The sequence below is a fragment of the Maniola hyperantus genome, chromosome 25, assembly GCF_902806685.2.
Source record: "Maniola hyperantus chromosome 25, iAphHyp1.2, whole genome shotgun sequence".
NCBI lineage: Eukaryota > Metazoa > Arthropoda > Insecta > Lepidoptera > Nymphalidae > Maniola > Maniola hyperantus.
Window position 1 is genome coordinate 4,683,936 of NC_048560.1, and position 27,416 is coordinate 4,711,351.

General features: G+C 36.6%; 3 protein-coding genes across 4 annotated transcripts; 2 read left to right on the forward strand and 1 right to left on the reverse strand.

The window, feature by feature from the left end:
- The first annotated feature begins 976 nt into the window (after positions 1–976).
- On the forward strand, positions 977–9,751 carry Hmbs (porphobilinogen deaminase-like protein l(3)02640). Of its 2 annotated transcripts, none has more exons than XM_034981796.2 (7): positions 977–1,276; positions 1,692–1,764; positions 2,642–2,828; positions 4,641–4,723; positions 5,806–5,990; positions 6,377–6,536; positions 7,204–9,751. In XM_034981796.2, the coding sequence occupies exons 1-7, from the start codon at positions 1,226–1,228 to the stop codon at positions 7,683–7,685; spliced, it is 1,221 nt and encodes a 406-aa protein (XP_034837687.1). In that variant the 5' UTR covers positions 977–1,225; the 3' UTR covers positions 7,686–9,751. The 2 variants fall into 2 exon arrangements, with proteins under 2 accessions (XP_034837687.1, XP_069363326.1); XM_069507225.1 differs by lacking the exon at positions 977–1,276 and adding an exon at positions 1,292–1,333.
- Positions 9,752–10,216: 465 nt separating this feature from the next.
- Positions 10,217–17,804, reverse strand: LOC117993924 (mitochondrial import receptor subunit TOM20 homolog). Its single transcript, XM_034981804.2, has 4 exons — positions 17,557–17,804; positions 15,737–15,843; positions 14,923–15,027; positions 10,217–13,808 (listed from the first exon to the last, which is right to left on the reverse strand). The coding sequence occupies exons 1-4, from the start codon at positions 17,681–17,683 to the stop codon at positions 13,680–13,682; spliced, it is 468 nt and encodes a 155-aa protein (XP_034837695.1). The 5' UTR covers positions 17,684–17,804; the 3' UTR covers positions 10,217–13,679.
- A 414-nt stretch (positions 17,805–18,218) lies between these two features.
- Vps26 (vacuolar protein sorting 26) lies at positions 18,219–26,461 on the forward strand. The gene is made up of 2 exons (XM_069507206.1): positions 18,219–26,085; positions 26,162–26,461. The coding sequence occupies exon 1, from the start codon at positions 18,408–18,410 to the stop codon at positions 19,941–19,943; it is 1,536 nt and encodes a 511-aa protein (XP_069363307.1). The 5' UTR covers positions 18,219–18,407; the 3' UTR covers positions 19,944–26,085; positions 26,162–26,461.
- Positions 26,462–27,416: the final 955 nt, after the last annotated feature.

Genomic DNA, 27,416 nt, shown 5'->3' on the forward strand with positions numbered 1-27,416 from the left:
GAGAGACACCTCCAATATGTCTTCTGGAAGCTTATTATAAAAACGTATGGAATTACGAGCAAATGAATTGTTAACTAGAGGCGGGCATTACAAGTTTATTTTGTTGGAATGGAATCCTTGCTGATAAATTAATGAAGTAGCTCACAAGTTATAACTAATTTGATGGCTTTATATTTTACTATTTATTATGTATTTATAGTTTATATCTAACCTTGGCTACTTTATATTCTCGGCAAATAAGAAATTCACATAGAGATAAAGGAAATTCACTTGTGTAAATGTTTAACTAATTTTTAAAGCAATTCGCCTTCATATTAAATCCATTTTACATAATGGTAACATTATGAAACGTCATATTATGTTAAATGCATAAATGTCATCAACTGTTAGAGACGTGCATAGATCAAAGAATTTGCAAGTACTACTACGGATAGATGTTTGATGAACATCTCGATAGTTGGTCGACAGAAATCGATTTTAATTATATTGTGGGTAAACAAAATAATTGTTTCGACACGTTGTTGTGTGCGCACAACCGTGCCGCGCAGTACAGTGCAAGTGAATTAGATCATTACGGTGCTAAACGAGTTTTGGCCTTTGACTGCACATAGGTGAACTTAATAACTTAATAGTTACTCTTCGCATTTATTTTTATTTATTCCTATAGAAAGACAATTATTTCGCTTAGGAGAAGTTGCGTGCGAATGCTTATAGCAAAGTATCAAAGTAAATTATTAATAATTGATTAATCAGCATCAACCCCTCGCTGGCTCACTACAGAGCACAGGTCTCCTCTCAGTATGGCCATAGTCTACCACGCTGGCCAAGTGCAGATTGGCAGACAGAATTAATAATATTGATTAATGAATAAAAATCGATGATATGCCTATCGATACTTAACAATAAAATTCATTCGTCATTCCCTCCCTACTCTATTACTCCCATAGCTTGACTTGTTGGCTGGCACTTCACTGTCACTGATAATTTTGACAGTTGACATTTCTTATCGAAAGTTCATCGTACATGGTTACGATAACTTAGAAATAATTTAAAATAGTTTTATGAATAGGTACTTGTCCACTACAGTGTTAGTGACAAGTATTTGATTAGTTTTTACCATAATAATGCCTAAAGTGTAGTTAAAGGCGCCTTTTTAAATTTCTTTAGTGTTATTTTATAACCTATAAAATTTGTTTTAATAGGTATCGAATTAATTATTCTTGTAATGGATAATCAAGGGAAACATGTTATTCGTGTCGGTTCAAGGAAGAGCGAGGTGTGTGCATATATGGAAATTTACGAATTATAACAGTTTGATTTTTTCCTCATACAAGTGTGTATATTAATAATAAATATTTACTAGGTACTGATCAACTAGACCTACTTATCTTTATTCTATACCTATTAAACGAAAAACTGACTGACTTACTGACAATGTAGGTACAGCTGAAATGGCTGAAATTGGAAAAGCCTTTCAGAACCTATTTAGGTTCTGAAAATCCTGTGGGAACCCTTTGTTTTCCATTTGATAAAAAGTAGCCTATGTCTTTATCCTATAGATACATTTTGTCAAGATAGAATTTGAACTATTCAGTGATTGAGCTTTGAAAAGTTAACAAATAAAATTTACTCTTTCACATTTATAATACTTAAAATAAATAATAATTACTTAAGATTTGTTTTTATTTCAGTTGGCGCTCATTCAAACTAATTTTGTTATTGACAGCTTAAAGAAAGTTTATTCTGATAAAGAATTTACAATAGGTATGATTTTTAATATATTTCTATTTTAAATTAGGCCGAATATCATCATCATCATGATCAACCCATCGCCATTACGATAGAACTCACACTCTAACGGTGCACAACACATTTGCAATGTAACCGATTAGAACAAAGAGTGGGGTGCGTCATCATGGATTGTACTATTTATAACTCCCGATCAACATCGCACCATTCAACTTGACTCTTATTTTGACCCTGAGGTCGGTATTCTATAGTCACCATTGAGTTACTATTAAGGTATGATTCCGAACCACGCTGCATGCAGCAGCGCTGCCGCAACAGTGCTTTTACCAGCTGTCACAGCGCTGCTGCATGCAGCGTGGTTGGGAATCATACCTTTTGAATGTAGTTGAGCTGCTGATCTAGCCGAGTTTGTTGTAGGCTCTTCTCAGACCTGGGCGCGTATCGAACCCTCGTAGCTTTAGTTTTAAGTATGTATTAATTATCACCACCGTATTTGGGAGGATGACCTGCCAAAGGGTTGGCGCGGATTGGCGTTAGATAGGAAAAAATGGAGAAGTCTAGAGGAGGCCTATGTCCAAAGAGGACAACCTGATCTGTAAATTGCTGGTGTTACCAATTTTTAGAATAAATTATATAGGATAGGATAATTAAAAAATAGTAAATAAGAAATTAGTAATACGGTTAGTTAGTAATATAAGATGTATAATTATTGTATCAGAGAATAAAGGCTATTTTATTTTATTTATTATTTAATTAAATAAACTATAAAATCTACACTAAATCATCTTACAAATTAAAATTTTGACCATCAGTAAGCGTTAAATTTTACCTATTCTGAATAAATAATTTGAGTTTTTTTTTAATTTATTACTTCATGGATATTCTTTTGCAGTTACCATGACAACGCTAGGTGATAGAATCCTGGACGTCTCCCTGCCGAAGATTGGAGAGAAATCGCTGTTCACCAAAGATCTGGAGGATGCTTTAAGAAATGACACAGTAGACTTTGTAGTACATTCCCTGAAAGATTTGCCCACTTCGCTGCCCGATGGACTAGCTATTGGGGCTGTGTTTGAAAGGTATAATCATTAATCAGTCAAATTTTTATTTATTTATTTATTTATTAGATATAGGCAAACGCTTGACCACAATCACACCTGATGAAAAGTGATGATGCGGCCTAAGATGGGACGCGTTTACCTAGAAGATGCCTATTCACTCTTGTTTTAAAGATACCCGGGTTGTAATTAGTAGGAAACACATATCGTGGGAGAGTATTCCAAACCTTAGCCATGCGTATGAGGAATGATGACGCAGAACGTTTCGTGCGTGTAGATGGAATGTCGACAACATAAGGATGGAAACTCGCCCGACGCCAAATTATTGTATTATACTAGATGATGTAGTTGTAGATTAAGGTTTTTCAAAAATTATGTGGGAACTCTTTGATTTTCCGGGAAAAAAGTAGCCGATGCCCATCCCCAGAATATCTCTGTGCCAAATTTTGTCATTATTGGTTGAACAGAGGAGTCGTGAAAAGCTAGCAGACAAACAGACACACTTTCACATTTATAATAGTAGTATGGACTACGGATTCCCCAAATATGAGGCCATCTCATCATCAGGTCAACCATCAGCCTCTCACTGCTTTCGAGTACATAGATCACTAATAAGGTTTTGGACTGTAGTAATAAAAAGATGTTTTTTTTTGTATAGCGGTAGTTTATGGGGCTGGAATGGAATAGAAAATAATTTAAAAAATCAAGATTTTTTTTCATTTTTAAAATAATTAATTATTAACGTGTTGTGACGTCATTATTCACCTTCCGTACAGCGTGACAGTCATGTTAAATTAAATAAAAATCATGTTTTTTTTTTAAATTATTCTCTTTACCCCATATAAACTGCCGCTATACAAAAAATCACGTCATTTTATTACCACAGTCCAAGACCCTATTACTTTACGATAATAACTTAGGCCTACATAAATATGTAGGCCTAAGACTTGAATATGTAGATTGTAGATAGATAAGATCAACCTCGACCTCTTATCTTATTTGAAATCCTATTTGGGCAAATACAATATTTATATCATAAGTTTAGAAAATGTCTCGACTGTTAGGAATACCTATTGTTTACATTCATAAAAAAATATCTAAATAATATTAAATGAAAAAGTGACTGACTGACTGATCTATCAACGCACAGCTCAAACCACTGAACCAATTGGACTGAAATTTGGCATGCGGATTATGATGAAGACATCTGCTAATAAAGAATTTTTGAAATTTCAACCCCTAAAGGGAGTAAAATGCAGACGAATCGCGGGCATTTATGATATAAAAATAAATAATAATAATCTGGCTGAAACTCATTTAAAAAAATCTAATTTACTTCGCGATAGGTACTTTAATTTTATGAGTTCTAAGACTTCAGTTCATACTGTATTATGGCTATTGGCTATGACTTTCAAATTGAGCAAATTAGATATTAAATTAGGGGTTGAAATGTCGAAAATCCTTTCTTAGCAGATGTCTACAACCCGTCGGAAATATCTGCGTATCCTAATGACGTAATCGCGTTGGCACCGGTACTGAATAGGCGAAACGGGCGAGCAGAGGGGAAGCGCATTCCAGCTAAGTGCGCAGATATTTCCGACGTATTGTACGTCATAATAGCATGCCCAGCCCGATCCGTCCAGTAGTTTGAGCTGTGCCTTGATAGATCAGTCAGTCAGTACTTTTCCTTTTTAACCGACTTCAAAAAAAGGAGGAGGTTCTCAATTCGTCTGTATGGTTTTTTTTTTGTATGTGTTACGCGATTACTCCGTCAATTATGAACCGATTTTGATGATTCTTTTTATATATTCAGATGAATTCATTAAATTCCAGGGAAGATCCCAGAGATGCCTTAGTATTACGTGAGGATGTAAAGGAATGTAGCTTGGCATCTCTACCTACTGGTTCAGTTATTGGTAAGAATTTATTCTTCCTTTTATTAAACAACTAGCTTATGCTCGCGACTTCGTCAGCGTGGACTACACAAATTTCAAACCCCTATTTCACCCCCTTAGGGGTTGAATTTTCAAAAATACTTTCTTAGCGGATGCATACGTTATAAGAGCTATCTGCATGCCAAATTTCAGCCCGATCCGTACTGTAGTTTGAGCTGTGCGTTGATAGATCAGTCAGTCAGTCAGTCCTTTTTCGTTTATGTATTTAGATTTACCTATATGCGTAAAAGTTCACAACTGTGTAATTTTTTTTTATAAAGAATATTAGCCATGTTAAATGACAAATATTCCCCTTTCCTCTCCAACTAAGCGTCAAGCTTGTGCTAGGAGTAGCAGTGGCGTGCAGGTCATAGAGGCATAAATGCACTGCTTACCCCAGTTGTAATAGCTCAATGCAAATTTTACATTATGACCTGCCAGTAAACACCTACCTACCTAACTAATGCCTACCCTGGCTTCAAACCCTGTGCACGCCACTGAGGAGTAGGTAAGACAATAGTGCAACGGGCGGGGTTTGAACCGTCGACCTTTCGGTTTTCAGTCCACTCCTATACCGGTTGAGCTATTGAGGCTCATTCTTTAATGACTACTGTTTATTACAAAATATAATTTAGATGGTATAATAAAAGTGAATAAAATTATACATAACGTTTATAAAAAGTCGAGTAGGCATGATTTTGTTTAAACAGCTGATATATTATTCAGATACAGCCTTGAATTATAACAATGTTTATTGAAAAAAAAATATGATTGAGTTAAAAGTCCCGCAAATTGCTAATGCGCGTGGCTGCCATTTTAGTGAGGGACGTTAGCACTAGACTGAAGATTCGAGCTACTGGTATATTTTAATAAATAAATAAAAAATTAATTACTTAAATATACATATTTTTACTTAAATATCATTTAGATGTTAATGAGACATAGCGCAATAGCAATTTGCGGGACTTATACCGTAAAAACGGTAAAAAGCCGGATAGTGGCCGAACTTTTGCTTATGGGTGTTTTGACTTCTGAAACGCATTTAACCAGTTTTTTTTAACTAGGTACTTCCTCACTCCGTCGCACTGCGCAACTAAGGGGGTCGTTCCCGCATTTGTCGATAACAGACGTGCGCGGTAACCTCAACACTAGACTGCGTAAACTGGATGCGCCCACCAAGGAATATTCCGCCTTGTTACTCGCTTATTCCGGGTTGCAGAGAATGGGCTGGGGCAATCGGATATCTAGGGTAAGTATCATTTCTTAGTTGTTCCCCATCTATTGATGGACGTTCGTGGTATTACCTCAATACCAAAAGTTGCCTACGTTGTTAAAACATCGTCCATCTCACTCCTAAGTATGTCCCGCCCGTATATGTTGATTGGAACAGCCTACGCTCATGCTCGACTAGGAGCGGCCATGGAGATCACTCTTAGGGTGAGATTTATAGAGCGCACTTTGACTTAGCTTAGACTTAAGGACAGAGTTAAAACGAGACAGCTATATCTCTCACATAAATCTCGTCTTTATTTTAGCTCAATCTTAAGTCTGAGCAAAGTCAAAGTGCGCTCTATAGATCTCTAATCTCAGCCTTAAAGCCCGATACGGATACAATGTAAAAGTACCTGTTTTTAGGTACTGTCATGTGCTGAGATGATGTACGCAGTTGGCCAAGGCGCCTTGGCGGTGGAATGTCGGTCGGATAACCAACAGCTACTGGACATGTTGGCGCCCTTTAACCACCCCGAGACGTACTGCAGGATATTGGCTGAAAGGAGCTTCCTTAAGACTTTGGGTAAGACAAATAAATTGACAAATATTGGCCAAGTTAACTTGGCCACGGCACGCCATGTTAAGATAAATAATGGTCAAGTTTTTTATTTAAAAACATGCTCAACATAAGTATAAGCATTAAAAAAATTAACTGCCAAGTTTTTGGCTTTAAAAAGTTGAAAATCAACCAAACAACAAGTTTTTCTTGAACGTTTTCCAGAAAAAAAAACTTAAAAATTTGTCGTTTGGACACTAGCTTCACTGATTTTTAGGGTTCCTATTTCTAAGTCTACTGTCCGTCTGTCTGGCTTTCTATCAGTGGGCTGTATCTCATAAACCGTAATAGATAGAGAGTTGAAATGTTTCTATGATCGCTATCAAATATCTTAAGTTAATTCATACAGTTATATAGTTACACTAGCTTATGCTCGCGACTTCGTTCGCGTGGAGTACAAAATTTTCAAACTCCTATTTCACCCTCTTAGGGGTTGAATTTTCAAAAATCCTTTCTTAGCGGATGCTTACGTCATAATAGCTATCTGCATGCCAAATTTCAGCCCGATCCGTCCAGTAGTTTGAGCTGTACGTTGATAGATCAGTCAGTCACCTTTTCCTTTTATATATTTAGATATTATGATATGTAGAAAAAATAAACATTGTAGGTATGTATATATTTTTTTTATCTTTAGGTGGCGGTTGCAGCGCCCCAGTAGGCGTATCAACAAAACTAAAACCCTTAGACACAAACTTCCAACTGACAATCACAGGCGGAGTCTGGAGTCTAGACGGGCTCACCAAAATCGACCACACATTGGATCAAACATTTGCTCAAATAAAGCAAACCAACAAACACAAACTCAGCCCTACCGAAGAGGGTAGTAACAAAAAACTTAAAGTCGACGACGAAAATAGTGACGTAAAATCGAATGATAACAATTCAAACGAAATCGACAAAAGCGTTGAGAAAATCGATAGTCCAACGAATGTTTTGGATGAAAAAACAAGAATTTTCTGTGGTCTAACAGAAAATCCTAATATTCCAATAGATGTTATAATCAAATGTGATAAGTTAGGTCGCGATTTAGCCAATGAGTTGATATCTAAAGGTGCTTTAGAGGTAATGAAAGTGACACAGGACCTAATCAGGAGCTCTATTGTTAAGAGCTCTTGACGGGTAGTTAGATATTATTGTTATAGAGGAATTATTATTAGAAATGGCACATCTTTTTATACGCGTACGAATTTGAAATAAAAAATAAAATATATACAGGATGTAACCAGAACGTTGGCAAAGAAGGAGACAGGTGATAGTACTAATGATTATACTGATATGATACCGCGAAAAAAATATTAAAAAATCCTATAATTTTGTAAAAGTTTACGTTATATTGCAAATAAAACACCTGACTAACGCTAGACGTCAACGAACGTTCCGTAAGTAGGCCACTCGGAGTCAATACCCCGTCGTATTGACCCGAGCTTTGCACGCTATACTTTGCGGGTTTGAAAAATACTAAATCACTAAAACTACAAGATTATCGGTATTGGATTGTGTTTAGGTAGTATAACAATAACGCTAAGTTTTTGCTACAGTTCTGTTTACACTCTATATTAAAATATCTAGAGTTTTATAATATACTAGCTTATGCTCGCGACTTCGTCCGCGTGGACTACAAAATTTCAAACCCCTATTTCACCCCCTTAGGAGTTGAATTTTCAAAAATCCTTTCTTAGCGGATGCCTACGTCATAATAGCTATCTGCATGCCGAATTTCAGCCAGATCCGTCCAGTAGTTTGAGCTGTGCATTGATAGATCAGTCAGTCAGTCAGTCACCTTTTCCTTTTATATAATATGTATATTTGAGTAAGACTTTTAAGTTTTATTCTTGCTCTTCATATTAGTAAAGATTCTATACTATTGCCCTGCCATTACTAATTGTTCTAATTTTTGATCCGGATTGTAATAGTGTTATATATTCATTTAAATAATGATGTAGCTATATTAAATGAGTAGGCAACTATAGTACGTGACAGCTTGGGATGGCAATCGGGGTCTGAGGCTGGGGGACGCCCCGCATGTCACTCCCGCACGCCCGCACCGGGTTATCGCGGGGGCGCGATGCGTTTCTTCCTCGATTGCCATCTCGATCTGTCTCGCACTATAGGTCTCAAGAGTCGTAAAAATTGTTTGCACAAGTGAAAAATTTTGACTCCATAACAAAATAAGAACAAATATAGACAAATCGCCATTTTTAATTACGTGTTTACTGCCATGAGTCGAATAATATTTTATTATTAATATTATAAAATTGTTTGCTATATTTTGTCACAGATTAAAGCAAAAAGATAGAGGGTAAGTTAGATAAATTGATCTTTTTTGAACATTGCTGTACCTAATCGGTTTTTTTTGCTTGTAATCAGTCATTATTGGCAGCTTTTCAGAGTTTACCCCTCTTTTTAGGGTTCCGTACCTCAAAGGGAAAAACGAAACCCTTATAGAATCACTTTGTTGTCTGTCTGTCTGTCAAGAAACCTACAGGGTACTTCCCGTAGACCTAGAATCATGCAATTTGGCAGGTAGGTAGATCTTATAGCTGACATTTGGGGAAAAATCTGAAAACCGTGAATTTAGGCTTACATCATACGAAAAAAAATTAAATTGTGGTCATGAACTAATAATTAGTATTTTCAATTTTCTAAGTAAGATAACTATATCAAGTGGGGGTATCATATGAAAGGTCTTCACCTGTGCATTCTAAAACAGATTTTTATTTATTTTTATGTATCATAGTTTTTTAATTATCCTGCAAAATGTTGAAAAAATACGACTGTAGTACGGAACCCTCATTGCGCGAGCTTGACTCGCACTTGGCCGGTTTTTTTCCTTAGTCTGTGTAATTTTTGTTATAATAGGTAGGACTTCCGTTATCCTTATCCGATTCGGAAGAAATATTCGGGCCGAAGTAGACGTAGTGTACTGTTTCTACGAACGCTTTCACAATTCACAATACCTCGGATTCAGAGTGCGTAGCAATATCCGAATTCGGTCCGAGTTTTTATACCTATCCGTATTTTGACGGATTTGGATCGAATGAGTGCGTAACCGCTCTTATTGGCTTATAAGGAGGAGGGATATTATTTTTATAATCATAGTGGTACTTATTTTATTATAGGTGTTGTTGTTGTTGGGTTATACTTATTGTATTGTTTTAAATAAATTGTTTTATGACATGGGATTTTTGACTTTTTATTTTTATGATGATGGTGGGCTCTCTCGCCCGTTATTTCCCGAAGGTAAACTGCAGAAATAACTCTTATTGACGTGCGAGTTGTGGTATTTATGTAGGTGTGACACAAGGTGCCAACAATTTCAAAAAATTCCCGTTGAGTAACACTGTTAGGTACTCAACGGGAATGTTTTGAAATTGTTGGCACCTTGTGTCAGTGTTACACACACCCCCGGGTGTGACTCAACGGGAATAACCCTGTTTGCCCTGTAGGTCGATTTCGTAAAACCTGCATCAATCATTATTACTATCTCAATTGTTGTGATTGGCTGAATTTGTGCAATTCTTGTTGCAACAATGCATTGTAGCCAATAGTGAGCGAGCGTCAACCAATTAGAGGTGATTGCGATCGTGACATTGTAGCTGTCATTCTCTCGCAATCGCGCAGCAGAGCTTTAAAATAAAACAACAAACTGTGTACAGTAGGTACGTTTATTTCACAACAAAACTTCAATCAAAATTCAAACATACAATGTGAATAACTAAATACAAAAAAAAAAACTAAAACTACTAACAAAATAGTTTTCATAATGTTAGACTTTCCAATTTTTCTTTTTTTTTAATTACTTTGCGCATTGGATAACTATTAAATTATTTATTAATATTTTCTCTGTGAAACGCTTTTACTAATGTAAATTATTTATTAAATACCAAGCATCGATATAAATGACAAGAAATGGTCAAGCGAACAAAATTTTTCACGGTTTAGAAACCAAATAAATCAGCGCCACCTCTTAGATACTAATGAAGTATGGACGACCCGTTTGAAATCCAGACGTCAATAAGGTTGCATTGGTGCATAAGCACCAATGAGTCTGTGCCATTTTGTTTGTTCAATAACCCTGTCCGGACGTAGTAATATATAAGTCAATGATACCGAGGTATTTTTTATAGAAAATCAACCATTTGCTTTCCGCATGAACAAATCTGAGTAAACTCAAACCTAATAGTTATTATTGTCTTTGAAGTAAACCATCACAATATTATTTTGTTCTATAAAAAGCGTTTGACAAAGAAATCTTAATTATAATTAGGTAAATTTAAATTTTCCAATATTAGGTTTTCCAAAAACTAAAACAGAACATGATAACAGGATTTCACTTCACATTTAAAAAAAAACCATACAGGTTTTGAAATAACAGTTGAAATGCGTCCGAACTAACAAAGAGAAAAAGTTTCCCCCATGTTATATGTCAGTCTTAGCTAGAAATATGGTTTGATTCAATATGTACATCTTTTAATAAGTATAATTTTCAATTGCTTTTGTAGGATAAAAGCCATTAAAATATGTATCATCATCATCATCCTCAACCGATAGATGTACACTGCTGGACATAGGTCTCTTGTAGGGACTTACACACTCCACATTCTTGCGCCGCCTGAATCCAGCAGCTTCTTATGACTCGTCTGATGTCGTCCGTCTACCTAGTCGGTCCATTAAAAATATATTGAATCAAAATATATTTCTAGCTAATACCTACCTCACAACATGGCGAAATCTTTTTTCCCCTATGTCAGTTCGGATGCATTTTACAAACTAAGTAATTGCTAACTAATTCACTACATCTATTTTTAACTTTGTATCTATCAGTAATAACGATTTAAAGAAAGTCCTATTAATAAAATGAACAGTTGTTTTTAATTAGGGAAGGTATTTTTATTTTATTCGGTTAAAATTCTTAGCAAAATATTATTGTACTAATTAGTCAGTCAATTTCAATACACCTTGCGATTTACAAGGAACGAGGTCTTTGAAATAAATCTGGAAAATATTAAAGTAAAAGACATAACATTATCTTTTGATAACAATCCTATGTATTAGCGATGGGCGATTGTTGCAAAATAAAACAATCGAATGAATCGAACAATCGATTGTCGATTTATTCTTCTTCACAAAAAACAATCGAATATAAGTCCACAATCGATTGTTAACTCTACGAATGCAAAAAGCACGGATCGAAATCGAAAATCTAAATCAGTTGCCCAATTGCATTCGATTTTCGGCGATTTATTCGTCTCAGACCCGCGTGCTAGTATGTAACAATTGAACAATCAATTGTTACAGAACAATAACAACAATCGAATAGTTCGATTGTTATACGAATGAATCGCCCATCACTACTATGTACCAAGTCCTCACTACACCCAGCCAGGGTTCGTGTAAGAATTTGACGACTTTAGTAAGTAATAGGCAGAAGAACAAAACGTGTTAAATTAAAAAATTCTCCTTGTGTTTCTAAGTAGGATAGGTAATCAACTAATTTTTTTAATGGCAACATTTGTGCATGAATTATTTACCTGGCCATACATACAGCTTTATCAAAAAAAAAAAGATTTTATATTAGAAAAAAATACAATACGTAAACAAGTTTACTTTGTGAAGGTAGTGCTTACTAAGATTTCTCAACTACCCTCTAAAAAGCAAGCTGCGACAAAACTTCCTCGTTATTAGGACAAATAATTCAAGCCTAAATAAATTATCATTAGTATATTTCACATTCACCGTTTCCATTGAATTAGTAGTTCAATGGAGTTATAGTGAATTTACATTATTATTATAGTGAACGTGATAAGTCGCAGCGCGCTTGTTCCCAGGTGGTTCCACACCTGCGCACGCGCACGAACCATACAACAACGCGCCTCGACACTGTCACTGCGCGCACGTGACTGTCGCGAACGCTTAAAGCAGGGTCCTAGCCGTGTAGCATGTAACGTATCTGCTGTATCAAGTGAGTACGTAGCTACGAGTCCGCTCGCGCGTGGAGCGCAGTAAGCGAACACAAAGGCGGCTCGCAGTGCGCGCGTAGACGTCAACACGTAGCTTGTAGCTATATACGCGGTGACCGTGGACGAGCTGTACCCACTTGCAAGTTGATACAGTATCAGATACGTTACTTGCTACACAGCTAGTGAGTACCCTGCTTTATATATCATTTTTCCAAGTCGGAATCATGTTTGTAGAGTCTGGCGAACGAAAGATGAAACTGGAAAAGCGCGGCAAAAGAAAAAAAAACAGTATGACAGCTCTGAAATTAGCATGACAGACCTAGAATAACCCAATTTTGTAGAACAGAAATAAAAAATAAGTAATTCTAAAATATCAAATTAGGTTATTCCAGGTCTGTCGTACTAATTTTGCCGCGCTTTTCCAGCCTCATCTTTCGTTAGCTAGACTACTCTCCCAAAAACACACAAACATGTGCACGCCGCGACTTGAACATTCACGCGAACCGCTCGCAAACCACTCGTGGACACGTCCACATGATCCTGTGATACGCGTGCGCAGGTGTGGATCTGCCTTAAAGCCGGCCGGATATTATTATCAGAAAACTTTATGTTCCATTCACTCTGCAATTAGAAGCTTAGGGCGGTTTTAGACTAGCGTTTTATACGCGCGTATGAGCTCGTTTTTGGAAGCGCATGTAAGCGCGTATAGGCGCGCCTTTTGTCACACGCTCAACTCGTACGAGCGTTTACGCGCTTCTAAGCTCGTATAAGCGCGAGCCGCGAGAGACACCTCCCCGCGCGCCACCACCGGTTCGAGCGAACACGCCGAAATATGCCCGTATACGCACAACAGACGGAAACGTTTAAGTGCGGAAACCAGCCCAGAATGAAGAAGAAATGCCCGTATACGCGAGTCTGGTTTTTGAAGCGCGTAATGTAGCGCACGTGTCAGCGCGTATGCTGAAACGACCGTATACGCGCAAAAAAATACGCAGTCTGAAACCACCCTTACGTCCGATTTGGAAACATTCTACAGTCTAGTTAGAGTCTAGTACAAAATGTAAAGAGCAGTTCACAGATTTTTTAAATATTCGGACGGCCTTAACGGTCGACCTCAGCAGAAATAATAGGCTAGTAGTTAGCACAGAGTTTATTCGACATCTTCCTCTTGAAGAGTGGCGCCGCCGGCGCGCATGGAGGCGCGCAGTCGCTCCGACACTTCCGGGAGCTTCTTGAGCAGAAGGTGGAAGATTGGAGCCGGCATCGTTTGTTGAAGCACCTGTTATATCAACACCAGATTTGTTTGGAAGTCATTTGTGGGAATGAGTGTAATCCATATATATAAAAGGAAAAGGTGACTGACTGACTGACTGACTGAATGACTGACTGACTGACTGAATGACTGACTGACTGACTGAGTTTGAGCTGTGCGTTGATAGATATCAACGCACAGCTCAAACTACTGGACGAATCGGGCTGAAATTTGGCATGCAGATAGCTATTAGGACGTAGGCATCCGCTAAGAAAGGATTTTTGAAAATTCAACCCCTAAGGGGGTGAAATAGGGGTTTGAAATTTATGTAGTCCACGCGGACGACGTCGCGAGCATAAGCTAGTATTATCTAAATATATAAAAGGAAAAGGTGACTGACTGATCTATCAACGCACAGCTCAAACTACTGAACGGATCGGGCTGAAATTTGGCATGCAGATAGCTATTATGATGTACGAATCCGCTAAGAAAGGATTTTTGTAAATTCCACCCCTAAGGGGGTAAAATAGGGGTTTGAATTTTGTGTAGTCCACGCGGACAAAGTCGCGAGCATAAGCTAGTATTATAATAAAATTCCACAAACAATTTTAGACTTCCCTTTACACAAGTTTAAAAAATGTGTTAAAAGTATGCTCCTAAAAAAGCATATTATACAGTCGCAGACTATGTAAATGATAAAAAAGCTTGGATTAGACTCGCTCCAGCAATGCACGCGCTGCAATGGCTTGTATAGTATGGTATAATAACATTGTAAATTGAAAAATTAAAAAGAGCAACCGCCGAGTTTCTTGCTGGTTCTTCTCGGTACGGCATTCCGAACTAACAAAGGATAGAAAGAAAAGTCTCTCATGAAAGGAATTCAAGAACCAAATTACAGCGATGTTTTCTCCACTGAATTGACATTGGCGGAATTATAGAGCCATAGATAAAAGAAGAAGAGACATGGTTTCAGCGCAATAGCAATTTGCGGGACTTATAGAAATAATCACTATTTAGCTGGAAGAAAGTTGCCAGTTCACAGTTGATTTGTTAACTAATTCGTACATCTATTCTAGTCTAGTGCAACAAGGATGTTCAGGCATATGGAACCAATAAACACATCAACGGAAAAAATACATACACTCAAGAGTTGCTGTGTCTGTCCGCACACTGCAACGGCTTGTCCGAGGTGCTCCACGCCCGCCTCGAGGTCTCCCGCTGCCAGGAGCTCCTCACCCAGTTGGATCTATAACAAATATCTTTTTAGAATAATATCTTCCAAAATGTCCGTAACATCAGCAGAAAGCATGTATAATAATATGCTAATAATATAATGAATTCTTTTGAAGGTTCTGTACCGCAAAAGGAAAAAACTTACACTTGCACTTTGTTGTCTGTCTGTCCGTCTGTCGTGTCTGTCCTATAGGGTACTTCCCGTTGATTTCTGACGCGTTCAGCGTTGCCCAGTACCTTCCATTGGGCGATTACTTCGGCTAGAAATAAATGCGAAAGTGTGTGTCTGCTAGCCTTTCACGGCCCATCCGTTCAACCGATTTTGACGAAATTTGGTACAGGGATAGCTTGCATCCTGAGGAAGGACATAGGCTACTTTTTATCCTGAAAAATTAAAGAGTTCCCCGGGATTTAAAAAACCTAAATCCACGCGGACGAAGTCGCGTGCATCCTCTAGTATTGTAATAAAATCCATCTTTCTAGGCAACTCGTATGTGTCGTCATGTGTGTGTCACAAAGTGACGACACCGTCTGACGACGCGACGGCGCCACGTAATTTTTCGTCGCGTAAAGCGCTGAACTAAACGCCCGGCGCCGCCCGTCCGACTGTTCGGTGCGTTTGTGTCACACGAACCGTATACTACGACCGATGGTTCAGTCGCTGAAGTATCGGCGCCGTACGTTCAGCAGGTGTGTCGCTACTCTAAGAACCAATGACGTACCTGTTGTAAGAAGAACCGCTGCATAGCCTCATGGTCGTTCATGTCGGGCACAGGCCCACCGACGCTGGTGCGTGACCGTGTTGCACTCTGTTGTGCTTTCTCACGACCTGCCAAGCAATAAACAAATATCCATAGTTTTTTTTCCTTGTCATTTATCTGCAATCAGTTGCAGACTATAAGCAGATTATTTGTGCTAAATTTGGTATTGAAATCTGAGTATCGGTAGGAATGTCACACCGAACCAGTGTTAAATTAAACTAGTTGACGAATCAAAAGCACTTGTAAAAGGTTAATTGAATAAAAAAATATTCTATTCTATTCTATTCGAGCGAGTCATTGCTCTATCGTCCATCAGATATCGAGCATATTATCGAAATTAGAGCTGCGTACACAGGATCGAACCCCCAACCTCCGACTAGAAGGTGGACATCCTAACCACTAGGCTATTACAGCAGTACTTAATATACTGCAAAATAAACAAAAATCAATTGTAAACTAATTAACTTTTACTTTCCAATAGAATGCAGATGCATACATTTTCACTTTCTTTGTGTATGTATACAAGCATGATGCATTTCAATGAGGGCGAAAATGCTAATTGAATAATAACTACTATAAGTCCCGCACATTGCTAATGCGCGTGGCCGCCATTTTAGTGACGTCAAAATGACGTCATTTCGATGTTAATGAGACATGGTTCCAATTTGCGGGACTTAAACACATTATGTTAAAACTAGATAATGCCCGCAACTTCGTCCGTCTAATAAACACCTACTGGATGTAGGTTTTTAAAAATCCTGTGGGAACTCTTTAATTTTCCGGGATAAAAAGTAGCATATGACCTTCCCCGGGATGTACGTTAACTCTGTACCAAATTTCATCAAAATCGGTTAAACTGTTGGGCTGTGAAAAACTAGCAGACTGACAGACAGATACACTTTTGCGTTTATAACACAGATACAGATTATTAGATTATATATTAGATTTAATATAGATATAGTATGGATTAATGTATTTAAAATAAGGTATAAATATTATTATACCTATTTGATTTGAAATAAATGAAAACTAAGTTCTTGCCAGGTATATTAATTTAACGTTTGATAATCTATCTTTGTGCTTTGTAATCCTTATTGCTGAGGGTTGTGACTCCTTTCCACTAGACATGTAATTTCATGGGCTAATAATGTGGTGGGATCACAGACCCTTCAGCATAAAACTCAACTAAGAGAACAGGATTTTGACTCTTTTTTTATTTGAATTGTTAAATCTAACAGTCAACACCACTTAGTGTAGTCATAGACAGTAGGATCTTTGAGATAACTACATTCTTATCTTAAAATATAAGCAGAGTGGTTAAAGATAATATTTTCTTGTATTTCCTTTTGTTGAAGATGTCCCTGTTTTGTTACAAGGAAATTAACCACAGGTTAGAAGGAAATTGTGGTACTACTATGTTACATACATATCGACATACAATAAAAGTCGATAAAAAAATCCTATACCCATTAACCTAGCTGTAACACTTAGGTACATATTCTATCCAGAATTCAGAACATTAGTTTCTCATCTATTTAACTGTACACATACATTGAATGAGCTCAATGATAAACCTGTTAGTTTCCTGGGTTTTTTATAATGCCGCAATCGAAAAGTATAATTATAAAAGTACTATAATACATGAGAAACCAAACACGTAAATTTTTAGGTTGGAAATTATACAACAATGTATCTAATATGAAATCTTACTAATAAGATTTGAGAACTGAGAAAAAAGATATTTCCAAAAGGATTAAGTAAGGTTTTCATTTATAACTTACGTTCTCTGAGCTTCTTTTTGAATAAAGGATCCTTGCGTCGTTGTTGGTCAAAGTAAACACAGTAGCCTAGAAAAAGTGTTCCGGCTAAACCGCAGGCTATACCGAGCGTTGTACGTGTAATCTCCATCTTTATAAAAGATATATTTAACTAATTATCCATAAAAGACACAGTAGACACTCGTTTTCGTTGAATATTTTTGCGGTTCGCCAATCGCCACCATTTAACAAATTTCTTTCAAAAAATTCAAAAATATTTAATTTGGCAACACTGACTTAATGGATGCGGTGTGTTCAAAATTAAGACTGGTGTAATTTTAGTAATTCTTTAAAATACGATTTTATAAAATCCCATTATGCTTAAGTTGTTAACTTTCAAAATTATCAATAAATACGTATAAAAATACAACATTATTAAATCCTTTAAAATTAAAATTACATAAAAATATTCCTGAAAAGTTAAGTTTAAATTGAATGAATGAATAGTTTAGTATTTATAATGTTGCTATAACCTAAAAATATACCTACACATGATTGAAATTTGAGATTCACTTTTCACATAAAAATACTTTTAATTTTTATATATGCCGAAGGATCCCTGCAAGAAATTTGCCTGCGATATTCAAAAATGTCTTACTGGTAAGTTTTTGTTCTATTATTTTATTTACGAAACATTTCGGCGACATCCGACATAATTCGCAGTCGCCATCTTTGCTTCAATCTTTCAGTCGCCTACAGATTTGCGGGCGTTTCATCGCCGATTTTCAATGTTTTGCTCTAATAAAGCGTTATTATTCTGTTCGAAAGCCACGTAAAAAAGTTTCTCGTGTATTGCGTAACAGTTAAATGTGAAAATGAGCTTTTTCGGATTCGGACAAACCGCGGATATCGAAATTGTGTTCGATGATGCTGACAAACGGAAGGTTGCCGAAGTTAAGACGGACGATGGTAAAAAGGAGAAGTTGTTGCTTTATTACGATGGCGAAACCGTGTCGGGGAGAGTTAACGTGACGCTGCGGAAACCGGGATCAAAATTGGAACACCAAGGAATAAAAGTTGAGTTGATCGGTCAGATCGAATTGTTCTATGATAGAGGTAATCACCATGAATTTATATCGTTGGTAAAGGAGCTCGCGCGACCTGGTGACTTGTTGCAGCATACGTCGTACCCTTTCGAGTTCGCGAACGTCGAGAAACCGTACGAAGTTTACACAGGAGCAAACGTAAGACTGAGGTACTTCTTGCGTGCGACGATCGTCCGTCGCCTCACAGACGTCGTCAAGGAGGTAGACATAGCCGTGCACACGCTATGCAGCTACCCAGACGTTTTAAACTCCATAAAAATGGAGGTTGGAATTGAAGATTGCCTACACATAGAGTTTGAGTACAATAAATCAAAGTACCACCTCAAAGATGTGATAGTAGGTAAAATATACTTCCTTCTTGTCCGTATAAAGATAAAGCACATGGAAATATCCATTATAAAAAGGGAAACCACTGGTTCTGGTCCTAATACCTTTACAGAGAATGAAACTGTAGCCAAGTATGAGATAATGGATGGAGCGCCAGTGAGAGGTGAGAGTATTCCTATAAGAGTGTTTCTAGCAGGTTACGACCTTACGCCAACGATGAGAGATATAAATAATAAATTCTCTGTGAGGTATTACCTCAATTTGGTTCTTATGGACACAGAGGATAGACGTTATTTCAAACAACAAGAAGTGACTTTATGGAGGAAGAGTGATAAATCACGGTTGCCTTTACATAATCCTCACCATCCACAAAATCTAACATCAGGAACACCACAAAGGCAACTGAGTGCATCTAGTGAAGAGAACTCTGTGAGGGGTATCACACCGACAATACCAGAGAGTGCACTGCAGAGGTCCATATCCCCTCCCATGCCAAATATAGAAACACACAATGGCCCAGCACAAATGGAGCAAGAGGAACCTGACATATTACCACCCAGACTGGCAAATACACACATTCAACACAACGAACCAGAAAAACCAGACATTGCCAATGATAAACCAATCGAACGGCCAAAGGTTGTAGAAAAACAACTTGAAAAACCCCAACTAGAAGAACCGATACCAGAAAAGGTGCCAGAGAAACTCCAGGTCTCTGAAAAACCACCAGTAGTTGTAAAGCCTGCTGTAGAAAAGCCGGTTGCAGAGAAAATTGCTGTTGCTGAAAAACCATTATTAGTAGAAAAACCATTGTTAACAGAAGAACCTTTAACAGAAAAACCTCATTTAACAGAAAAACCACTGTTAGCCGAAAAACCATTGTTAGCAGAGAAACCACAAGTTGCAGAGAAGCCTGTTGTTGCTGTAAAGCCAGTGTTGTCTCGACCAGACAGTGTGGAAGCCACGCCGAGTCAATAGCCTATATGTACGTGTGCGGTCACCATATCAGTGACCGACGAAATGAACTATGTGTTTTCATACATGAAAACAGTTGTTTAGAGCAAAAGTTCACCGAACAGTACATTGTTGCAGTTTGCTTAGAGTTATTTTTAATGCAAATTGAATTAATGAACCCAAATCAACTATAAAATAGTGGGTAAGTGTATAGTACTGTTTGTAATAGATGAGATATATAACAACATTTAAGTTCAAAGCCACGTAAGTCATTTTTTGGTATTTTCAGCCATTCACTAAAGAATCGAGAGAGAGTGTTGTTTCCTCAAGTCAGAAACAATAACAGGTCTAGTACTAAACTCCTAAAGGTATAAAAAGCTTACAGGTAGACCAGAATCTCATGAAAAATACGGAGATGAAATTCTAAAGTTAGCATCACTACTCTGTGAATATCCTATGTACATATGACTCTGTGGTGAATATTGTTACTCTGTGTCTAGGTGAATCTAGCATGGGTGCAGTTGTAGATACTAATGTGGTGTCAGTGAGATTTCAATTTTCCTAGGGATCTCTAATTTTTTGAGACTTAAACTATACCTATAAACCTTCCTCTTGAATCATTCTATCTATTGGTGAAAACCGCATTAAAATCCGTTGCGTAGTTTAAAAGATCTACACGTTCATACATAGATACAGACAGCGGGAAGCGACTTTATTTTATACTATGTAAAGATAAATTTCGTGTTTATGCTGAAAATTTGCCTTTGCCTGTTTGCCATGAGATTCTGGTCTCACTATACAAAAAGCGGTATCTATTACCCAAACCTCTGTAAACAGCAAGTTTTGTTAAGTTGCAAATTCTGACTTACATGGTGTGAGAACTTAAGCGACTATAAGAGTCCTTTCAGACGTGCCACAACCATCATAGCGGCAAAAGTATCGCCAGGCATAAAATATATCGAAACTTGTGATTCCATGCTCACATAGGACGTTCAACTGCTGTTGTGAATGTGTCCTTTACAACGTATCAGCGAATTCGCAGCCACAAACGTACAGTACACTACACGGCAGAAAGTAATGTATGTCTGCCTTTAGAATGACATTTCGGCTTTGTAGAGCATTATTTCTGTTACTCATACCTATATGACGTTTTGTCGGTCTCAATGACAGGGATAACGCTCTACCAATCTACTATCTCCTTCTAAATGTCAATGTACTTTCTGCCTCGTACTGTAACCACTCGCGGCATTCCCACATCGCGACCACTCTAGCATTCATATAATTTGTGGTTGATACAAAGCAATTACAGGCAGCTACATTACACACTTGACCACAGCCTGGTGATATTTCTGTAGTTGTGTGGTTCGTCTGAATAGACCCTGAACCCCAGCACCAAACTTGTGTATTCCATTGCAATCATTAAAATTTAACGGCTGGCAAGCAGAACTAGCTTGTCTGCAAAATAAAATTCTATTGATGGAAAAAGATACTATGTATTGTATAAGCTATTATTCCTTAACTTACTTGATGGAAAAAACAACAGGGATCAATATAACTGGATATTAAAAGTTAGGACACAGATTCCAAAAAACGAAAGAGGACTAAGTGACTAACTAGTCTTCTTTATTATTAAATAGTCCTTCGTAAGCCAGCCTGTCAATATTTTTGTTAGTGTGCAATCAGATAGTTTATCTAGACCAATTTTTAATTGTTTTGTTATAACTGGTCATTCATAATTTATTATGAATGACCAGTTATAACAAAATTAAAAATAAGTCAAAATATTAGCACCTTTTACCCAACTGCGGCGAAGCCCAAAGCAGGGTTACGTGTTTGACCTGTGTGTATGTATTTATCTGTGATGTTTCATTGATGCAGCATCAAAATCGAATCTAATAAACCTTCTTATTGGCTTTTATGGTACTGTTAATGGTGGAAGAGTTTCAGCCAATAGTGGACAGCCAATTTGGGTGATTGTGATTGCATCTAAGTTTGTCGCTAGGGGGGATGGATTTTTAACATCAATAAGAATAAATACTGTATTTAGTATAGTTTTTTACAAAACCCATGTAGCAATATTATAATATTATAAATTAATTTAAATACAGCTTCATATAATATTATTGAGTATGAAAATTATGGTATCCAATGTTCATTTTAAACTTATAATATCATGTATCATGTTAAATATTATGTTAACTTTGTTTATAGAAGTCGATATTTAACCAATTTATAATTTTAAGCCATAATACTAAACATTCGAGTTAACACATCAGATTTTTTTTTACAATTAATTATAATATCACCAAACTTGAAACTGTCTTAAAAACTACTTAACAGTAAGTGCATTAAATTAGAATTCCATTGAAATGGCCAATTTTATTACATGATTTTGTAGAGTACATCTTTGATTGAATAGCGTTTAACGTAAAAAAAAACATTTCAAGTTGATTTTTTCATTGTACTTGTTTTGCCCTGTTTATGTAACAAAGGGAAAGATTATTTTAATTTTTTTTTTAGAATTTAAATAAATTCCTCAGTCCTATGATAATGCAAAAAAAAACTTTTTATTTTATTTTCAACATGATTAAAACTTCAAGCTTATAAATGAACAAAAATTTAGTTAGATAATAGAAAGCGTCTTGAATCCTGATTAAATATTATAGTGCCATTAATTTTAAAAATGAATTAACAGAACCAGTTGTATGTGATTATAATATATGACCAGATATGATATCTCAACACCCATAATACGATATAATATGTATAGTTAACATATCAACAACAGCTTTGAATAATTTTTAAAACATACCATAATAATAATTATTATAAAAGCTGTGATAGTTTAGTGATTAAAACGAAGATGGCTCAGTTAAGAGACCTCTCTCAAAATTCTATGAAAACTCGTGCTGATATTTTGAATTTATCGCATGGTTCAGGTGAAGGAAACCGTAGATATATCGAGTATAAAAACACTAAGCTCAGAGTAAAGTAGACCTAAAGGCGCCCGTTTTAAAGTTGTAAATTCGCTACTGTTTATTTGTATTTCACAGTTTCCGCTTTGGGCGCTTACAGTAGATGTATAAACCTCTCTTTAGTTTGACTTAATATAGTGGTTCGATCTTCCGAATCTAACTTTGTCAAGACGTAAATACTCGTCCATCTAAGATTTGTCAAGAGTGATCACAAAAGATTCTGATAGGTCTAAGTGCGTCCTCATAATATGCGAGCTCCTGCGATATAGAAACAACAGCCTCCCGATTGTGTAAGAAAAACGTATTAATCGTAATCGGTAGCAAATCAGCCCCCCGGTTGTGTAAGAAAAACGTATTCATCGTTATCGTAATCGTCAAAAAATTCTGCCCTTTGATTAGTTGATTCGCTGTTTACATTTTTTTACAGCCAATCAAAGAGTAGAATTTGTTGACGATTACGATAACGATGAATACGTTTTTCTTACACAATTGGGGGGCTGCCCCTTGATAGGCTGCGAAAAAAGTGAACAACAAATTCAACCAATCAATTGGCAGAATCTGCTGTCGATTACGATGAATAATCGGGGGCAAACAGCTTTTTTTATAATTTTTAAAACCTTCAATATAAAATAAGCATTGTTCACGTACTACATATTTATAAGTGTAATTAGACGAAGTCGTGACTTCTAATTAAATACTTAGCTTATTTGCACATGTTAAGCAAAACATTATGTTGTATATCAATTATATGTATAGGTTATTGTGTTATGTACAATTATTTGTATGTAATCGTTTAGATTTATATACTGTTGCATCAATTTGTTTCAATTGATACTATCTGGGTAGGTACGATACCAATTGAGTTTATCAGGAAATACGATGAAATCAACGTCATTGTTTGTCCATTTATTTAAGTGAAGCTTCTCTTTATGGGCGTTTGAGCTCCGCCACCGGGGAAAAATGAGAAAAAAGTGGTCAAGTCGAACTCGCAGACGAAGGGTACAAGGTTACAAGAACACTTTTAAATTTTTATGGCGGCCATTTTGAAATTCTTAATATTTGTTGTTATAGTGGCAATAAAAATACACACAGTGAAAATTTCAACTCAGGTAGAGTCACTGTTCATGAGATATAGTCCGCTGACAGACAGACGGACGGACGAATAGCGGAGTCTTAGTAATAGAGTCCTATTGGCAGGCCTTCGGGTATGGAAACCTAAAAGGTATTTTAGGTTTTTCAGGGCTTGTTTTTAAGATATTACAAACGAGATGGACAAAATTTGCCCCAGGCAGCCCCAAGCAGTCGCTGAAAAGAATTTAAATCGGTTTGTCCAAGTTTCCTTTTTTTTACTTTACGGCCCTGGATGGAAATCTTTTTATGCCCATCACAAGCTTAATGCCACGGCTGCAAAACAACATGCGACTTTTTTTCTTAAAATAGAAGATTTTTACTATTAAATGGAACATATATATCATTCTGGGGCACGCGTCCATACAATTTTTGTTCATCTCCTTTCATTATTTTTAGCCCCACTTTGCCTAAAATTTAGGTAATGTCAAAGGACTTATCCAAAAATATTATGAAACATTCCATATACACGTCACAACTTTGTGTTATGTAAGCCTATTCTCACGGGGCGATCAGTTTTCACCGCTGTCGGTTTTTTTTGCAGCGGTCAGCCGTTGACGCAAATAAACGTGTTGATAAACATTTAAGGTGCTTCGCCGTTTAAAACACGACACGTACGAAGCGATTTACCTTCGCATTGCAAAGTGTTAATTCTTGTACGATGGTGGGGAACCCTTCGTATGCGAGTCCGATTCGCACTTGCTTGTTTTTTTATGATTGATTATTTATTTACACTTTGTGATGTGTATATTTTGAGGTAGGCTAAAAGTAAATCTTGGCTTTGTCTGTCGATGTCTGAATTCAAGGACAAAGTACGATAACTAAATAATACAGCTTTACACGCTTGAGGTTTGAATTGGGATACCCTGAAGTAGACAGAAACAAGGTTGAATTACGGAAAAGGGCTAATAAAAAGTAATCTTAAGTAATACTGTAAAAGATCCATTAACAAATTCGTATGAAATGTGATTATTTAAAAAAATATGTAGTTAGAGTAAATCATTTACATAGTATATGATTTACTACACGGAGTACAATTGGCAATAATATTCAATGATAATATGTATATACATAGTCTGTACAAAATAAGAACTCACGCGCCATTTTAGCTCTATGGGTCAACTGTTATGTCAAACGTACTTATAAGACTTATCGTACTTTTGACATGACAGTTGTCACAAAAAATTAAAATTATAATACTTTGCAAAGACCTGCCACTTATTTATCCAAATTATATGTCGAAATTTCCAGCTATCACCAACCATTCTTAAACGTGTCTGTTCAATTCCACACGTCATTGGCGAAGTAAATTGCGCCCGTCTGGTGTAGCCGCACGCCATAAAATAAAATTGAAATGAATTGAAAATGGCGCGTTAGAACTGAAAATGTATGTATTATTATATTTAAAATTGGACCCCATCTGCAACATTAATTTACTTAATCATAATCATTTCTAATACATACATTTTATGTGTAATATTTTATTATTTTACTCGCGAAGTGGCACGTTATTTAAGAGAAATGAATCTTGGAGACTACTTGTCTGTAAAAAGTATACTAAAATATAATAATATGATGTAAGTAACTAAATAATTATAATAGTTACTTAGGTTTAAAAATTGTTAACTGTGGAATAAAATGTATAGTTGTGTATTTACATAAGCAATTTTAAGATATAATAGCATTAATAACTATACCATACAAGTTTACTAATATTCAAAAGGAAATAACCTAAAAATAATGCGAAATTTTGTATGGTATAGGCTTGTTAAACGGACTCCGCATCAAGCGCAGCCTATGACCTGCGAGGTTATTCGCTAACTCAATGATCATGAGTCATGACTGAAATAAAAGCCATCAAACTCATTTGACATTGGTCAGTTATACATTGCCGTTACACTGAGCGATATATAGTTAAATAATATTTCGTAGCAAATCTTCAGTGGATTTAAGAGAAATGTTAAAAAACCTTGGTGGCTTTCCATTCCATTCAGTGATGAACATTGAGCTAGCAAACAATTTTGGCGATTTCCATGCCAAATAGTCTACTTGCCATAAAAATTGTAACACAAGGTAGCCTTCAAATCATCCGCAAACTGCAGCGCTGCAGTCGCGCGGCACTTTGCGACAAAATTAAAGGCGCCCTAAATGTGGAGCTCGCTTAACAATTCACACGAAACAATAACGTAATAGCGTAAGATTCAAGTCAAGAGTTTTTTATAAACTACCCACAGTTGGCTTTATATTATACGCAAAAAAAAACCTAGCTATCATTTATTTTATGTAAATTAGAAAGTCCATGTTATTGAATTTTGTTATTGTCTTCAGATTGATTTTAGCGTCGTATTGTATATTGAAAATCTTTTCTCACCAGAGATAAAGAACGAGCATGTCGATTATATCATATTGTTAATAAAATATATGTATAAACTGCTGAAATGGTTTCTTATTTCATATACTAACAGACAAACTAATTTGTGTTATAGACCGTAAAAAATGACTCCTCACTCGTCATTTTAACTGTAATGGGTCAACTGTCATGTCAAAAGTACGGTTCACCTTTAAAATAAGGACTTATTTTGCCCGCAGAAATGACTCTATTTTTATGTTAAAAATTGTCGTTTACGGATTGTGACGTCCTTATTCACCTTCCGTGCAGCGTGACGTTCATGTTAAAAGTAAACAAAAATCATGTTTTTAAAATTATTCTCGATCAACGAATTCTAGCCCAATATACCCACAATGAAGCAAAAGTTTAATTTGCTATAATCCGCTGAAACAGGTCGAATCTGTATGATGCAGCATGCGAAATGCAGCGCCCGCCCTCCCACTGCTAACCATGGAGGAAAAAGCAGCCACCAGGCAAGCAACATGCAGCACCACACAAATCCCAAAACACACTCGACGCACGTTTCGCCCCGACGACGGAGCATCCTCAGGAGATGTAGACCTTACAATGCACTTGTGCACTTTGCAATTGTGCATTGTAAGGTCTACATCTCCTGAGGTTTTGGTTCATTGTATATCATGGACTTCCGCAAAATAACGCCTGCTTCTATACAACAGAATTCTAGCCCTAACTAACTAACTACTGCTGCTATACAAAAATTCACTTGTTTTTATTACTACAGTCTAAAAGCCTATTACGTGCTCTGCACACTTCAGGTTCGCAACCCGCTATGGGTATGTCTGTTACTCAGGTTCTCCTACGAATCTCCCCATTTCTGTGTGATTGAGCTTCATAAGAAAGCATAATAGTTAGAGACTATAATATTTGTCTCCAGTAACAATAGATAACTGAATTAGGTAGTTGGACTGGAAACGGCAATCGGAGATTGTATTTCACGTCACTGAACCACAAGTCACAACATGGTTTATCGAACCAAATTGGTTT

Excerpts from the sequence above, each read along its gene's own strand:
- Hmbs (XM_034981796.2), top strand. The coding sequence starts at position 1,226 with ATGGATAATCAAGGGAAACATGTTATTCGTGTCGGTTCAAGGAAGAGC. Across the intron at positions 4,724-5,805 it reads ACCTACTGGTTCAGTTATTG|GTACTTCCTCACTCCGTCGC; the intron begins GTAAGAATTTAT and ends TTTTTTAACTAG. Across the intron at positions 6,537-7,203 it reads GAGCTTCCTTAAGACTTTGG|GTGGCGGTTGCAGCGCCCCA; the intron begins GTAAGACAAATA and ends TTTTATCTTTAG.
- Vps26 (XM_069507206.1), top strand. The coding sequence starts at position 18,408 with ATGAGCTTTTTCGGATTCGGACAAACCGCGGATATCGAAATTGTGTTC.
- LOC117993924 (XM_034981804.2), bottom strand. The coding sequence starts at position 17,683 with ATGGAGATTACACGTACAACGCTCGGTATAGCCTGCGGTTTAGCCGGA. Across the intron at positions 15,844-17,556 it reads CAAAAAGAAGCTCAGAGAAC|GTCGTGAGAAAGCACAACAG; the intron begins GTAAGTTATAAA and ends ATTGCTTGGCAG. Across the intron at positions 13,809-14,922 it reads AGACACAGCAACTCTTGAGT|GTGCTTCAACAAACGATGCC; the intron begins GTATGTATTTTT and ends TTGATATAACAG.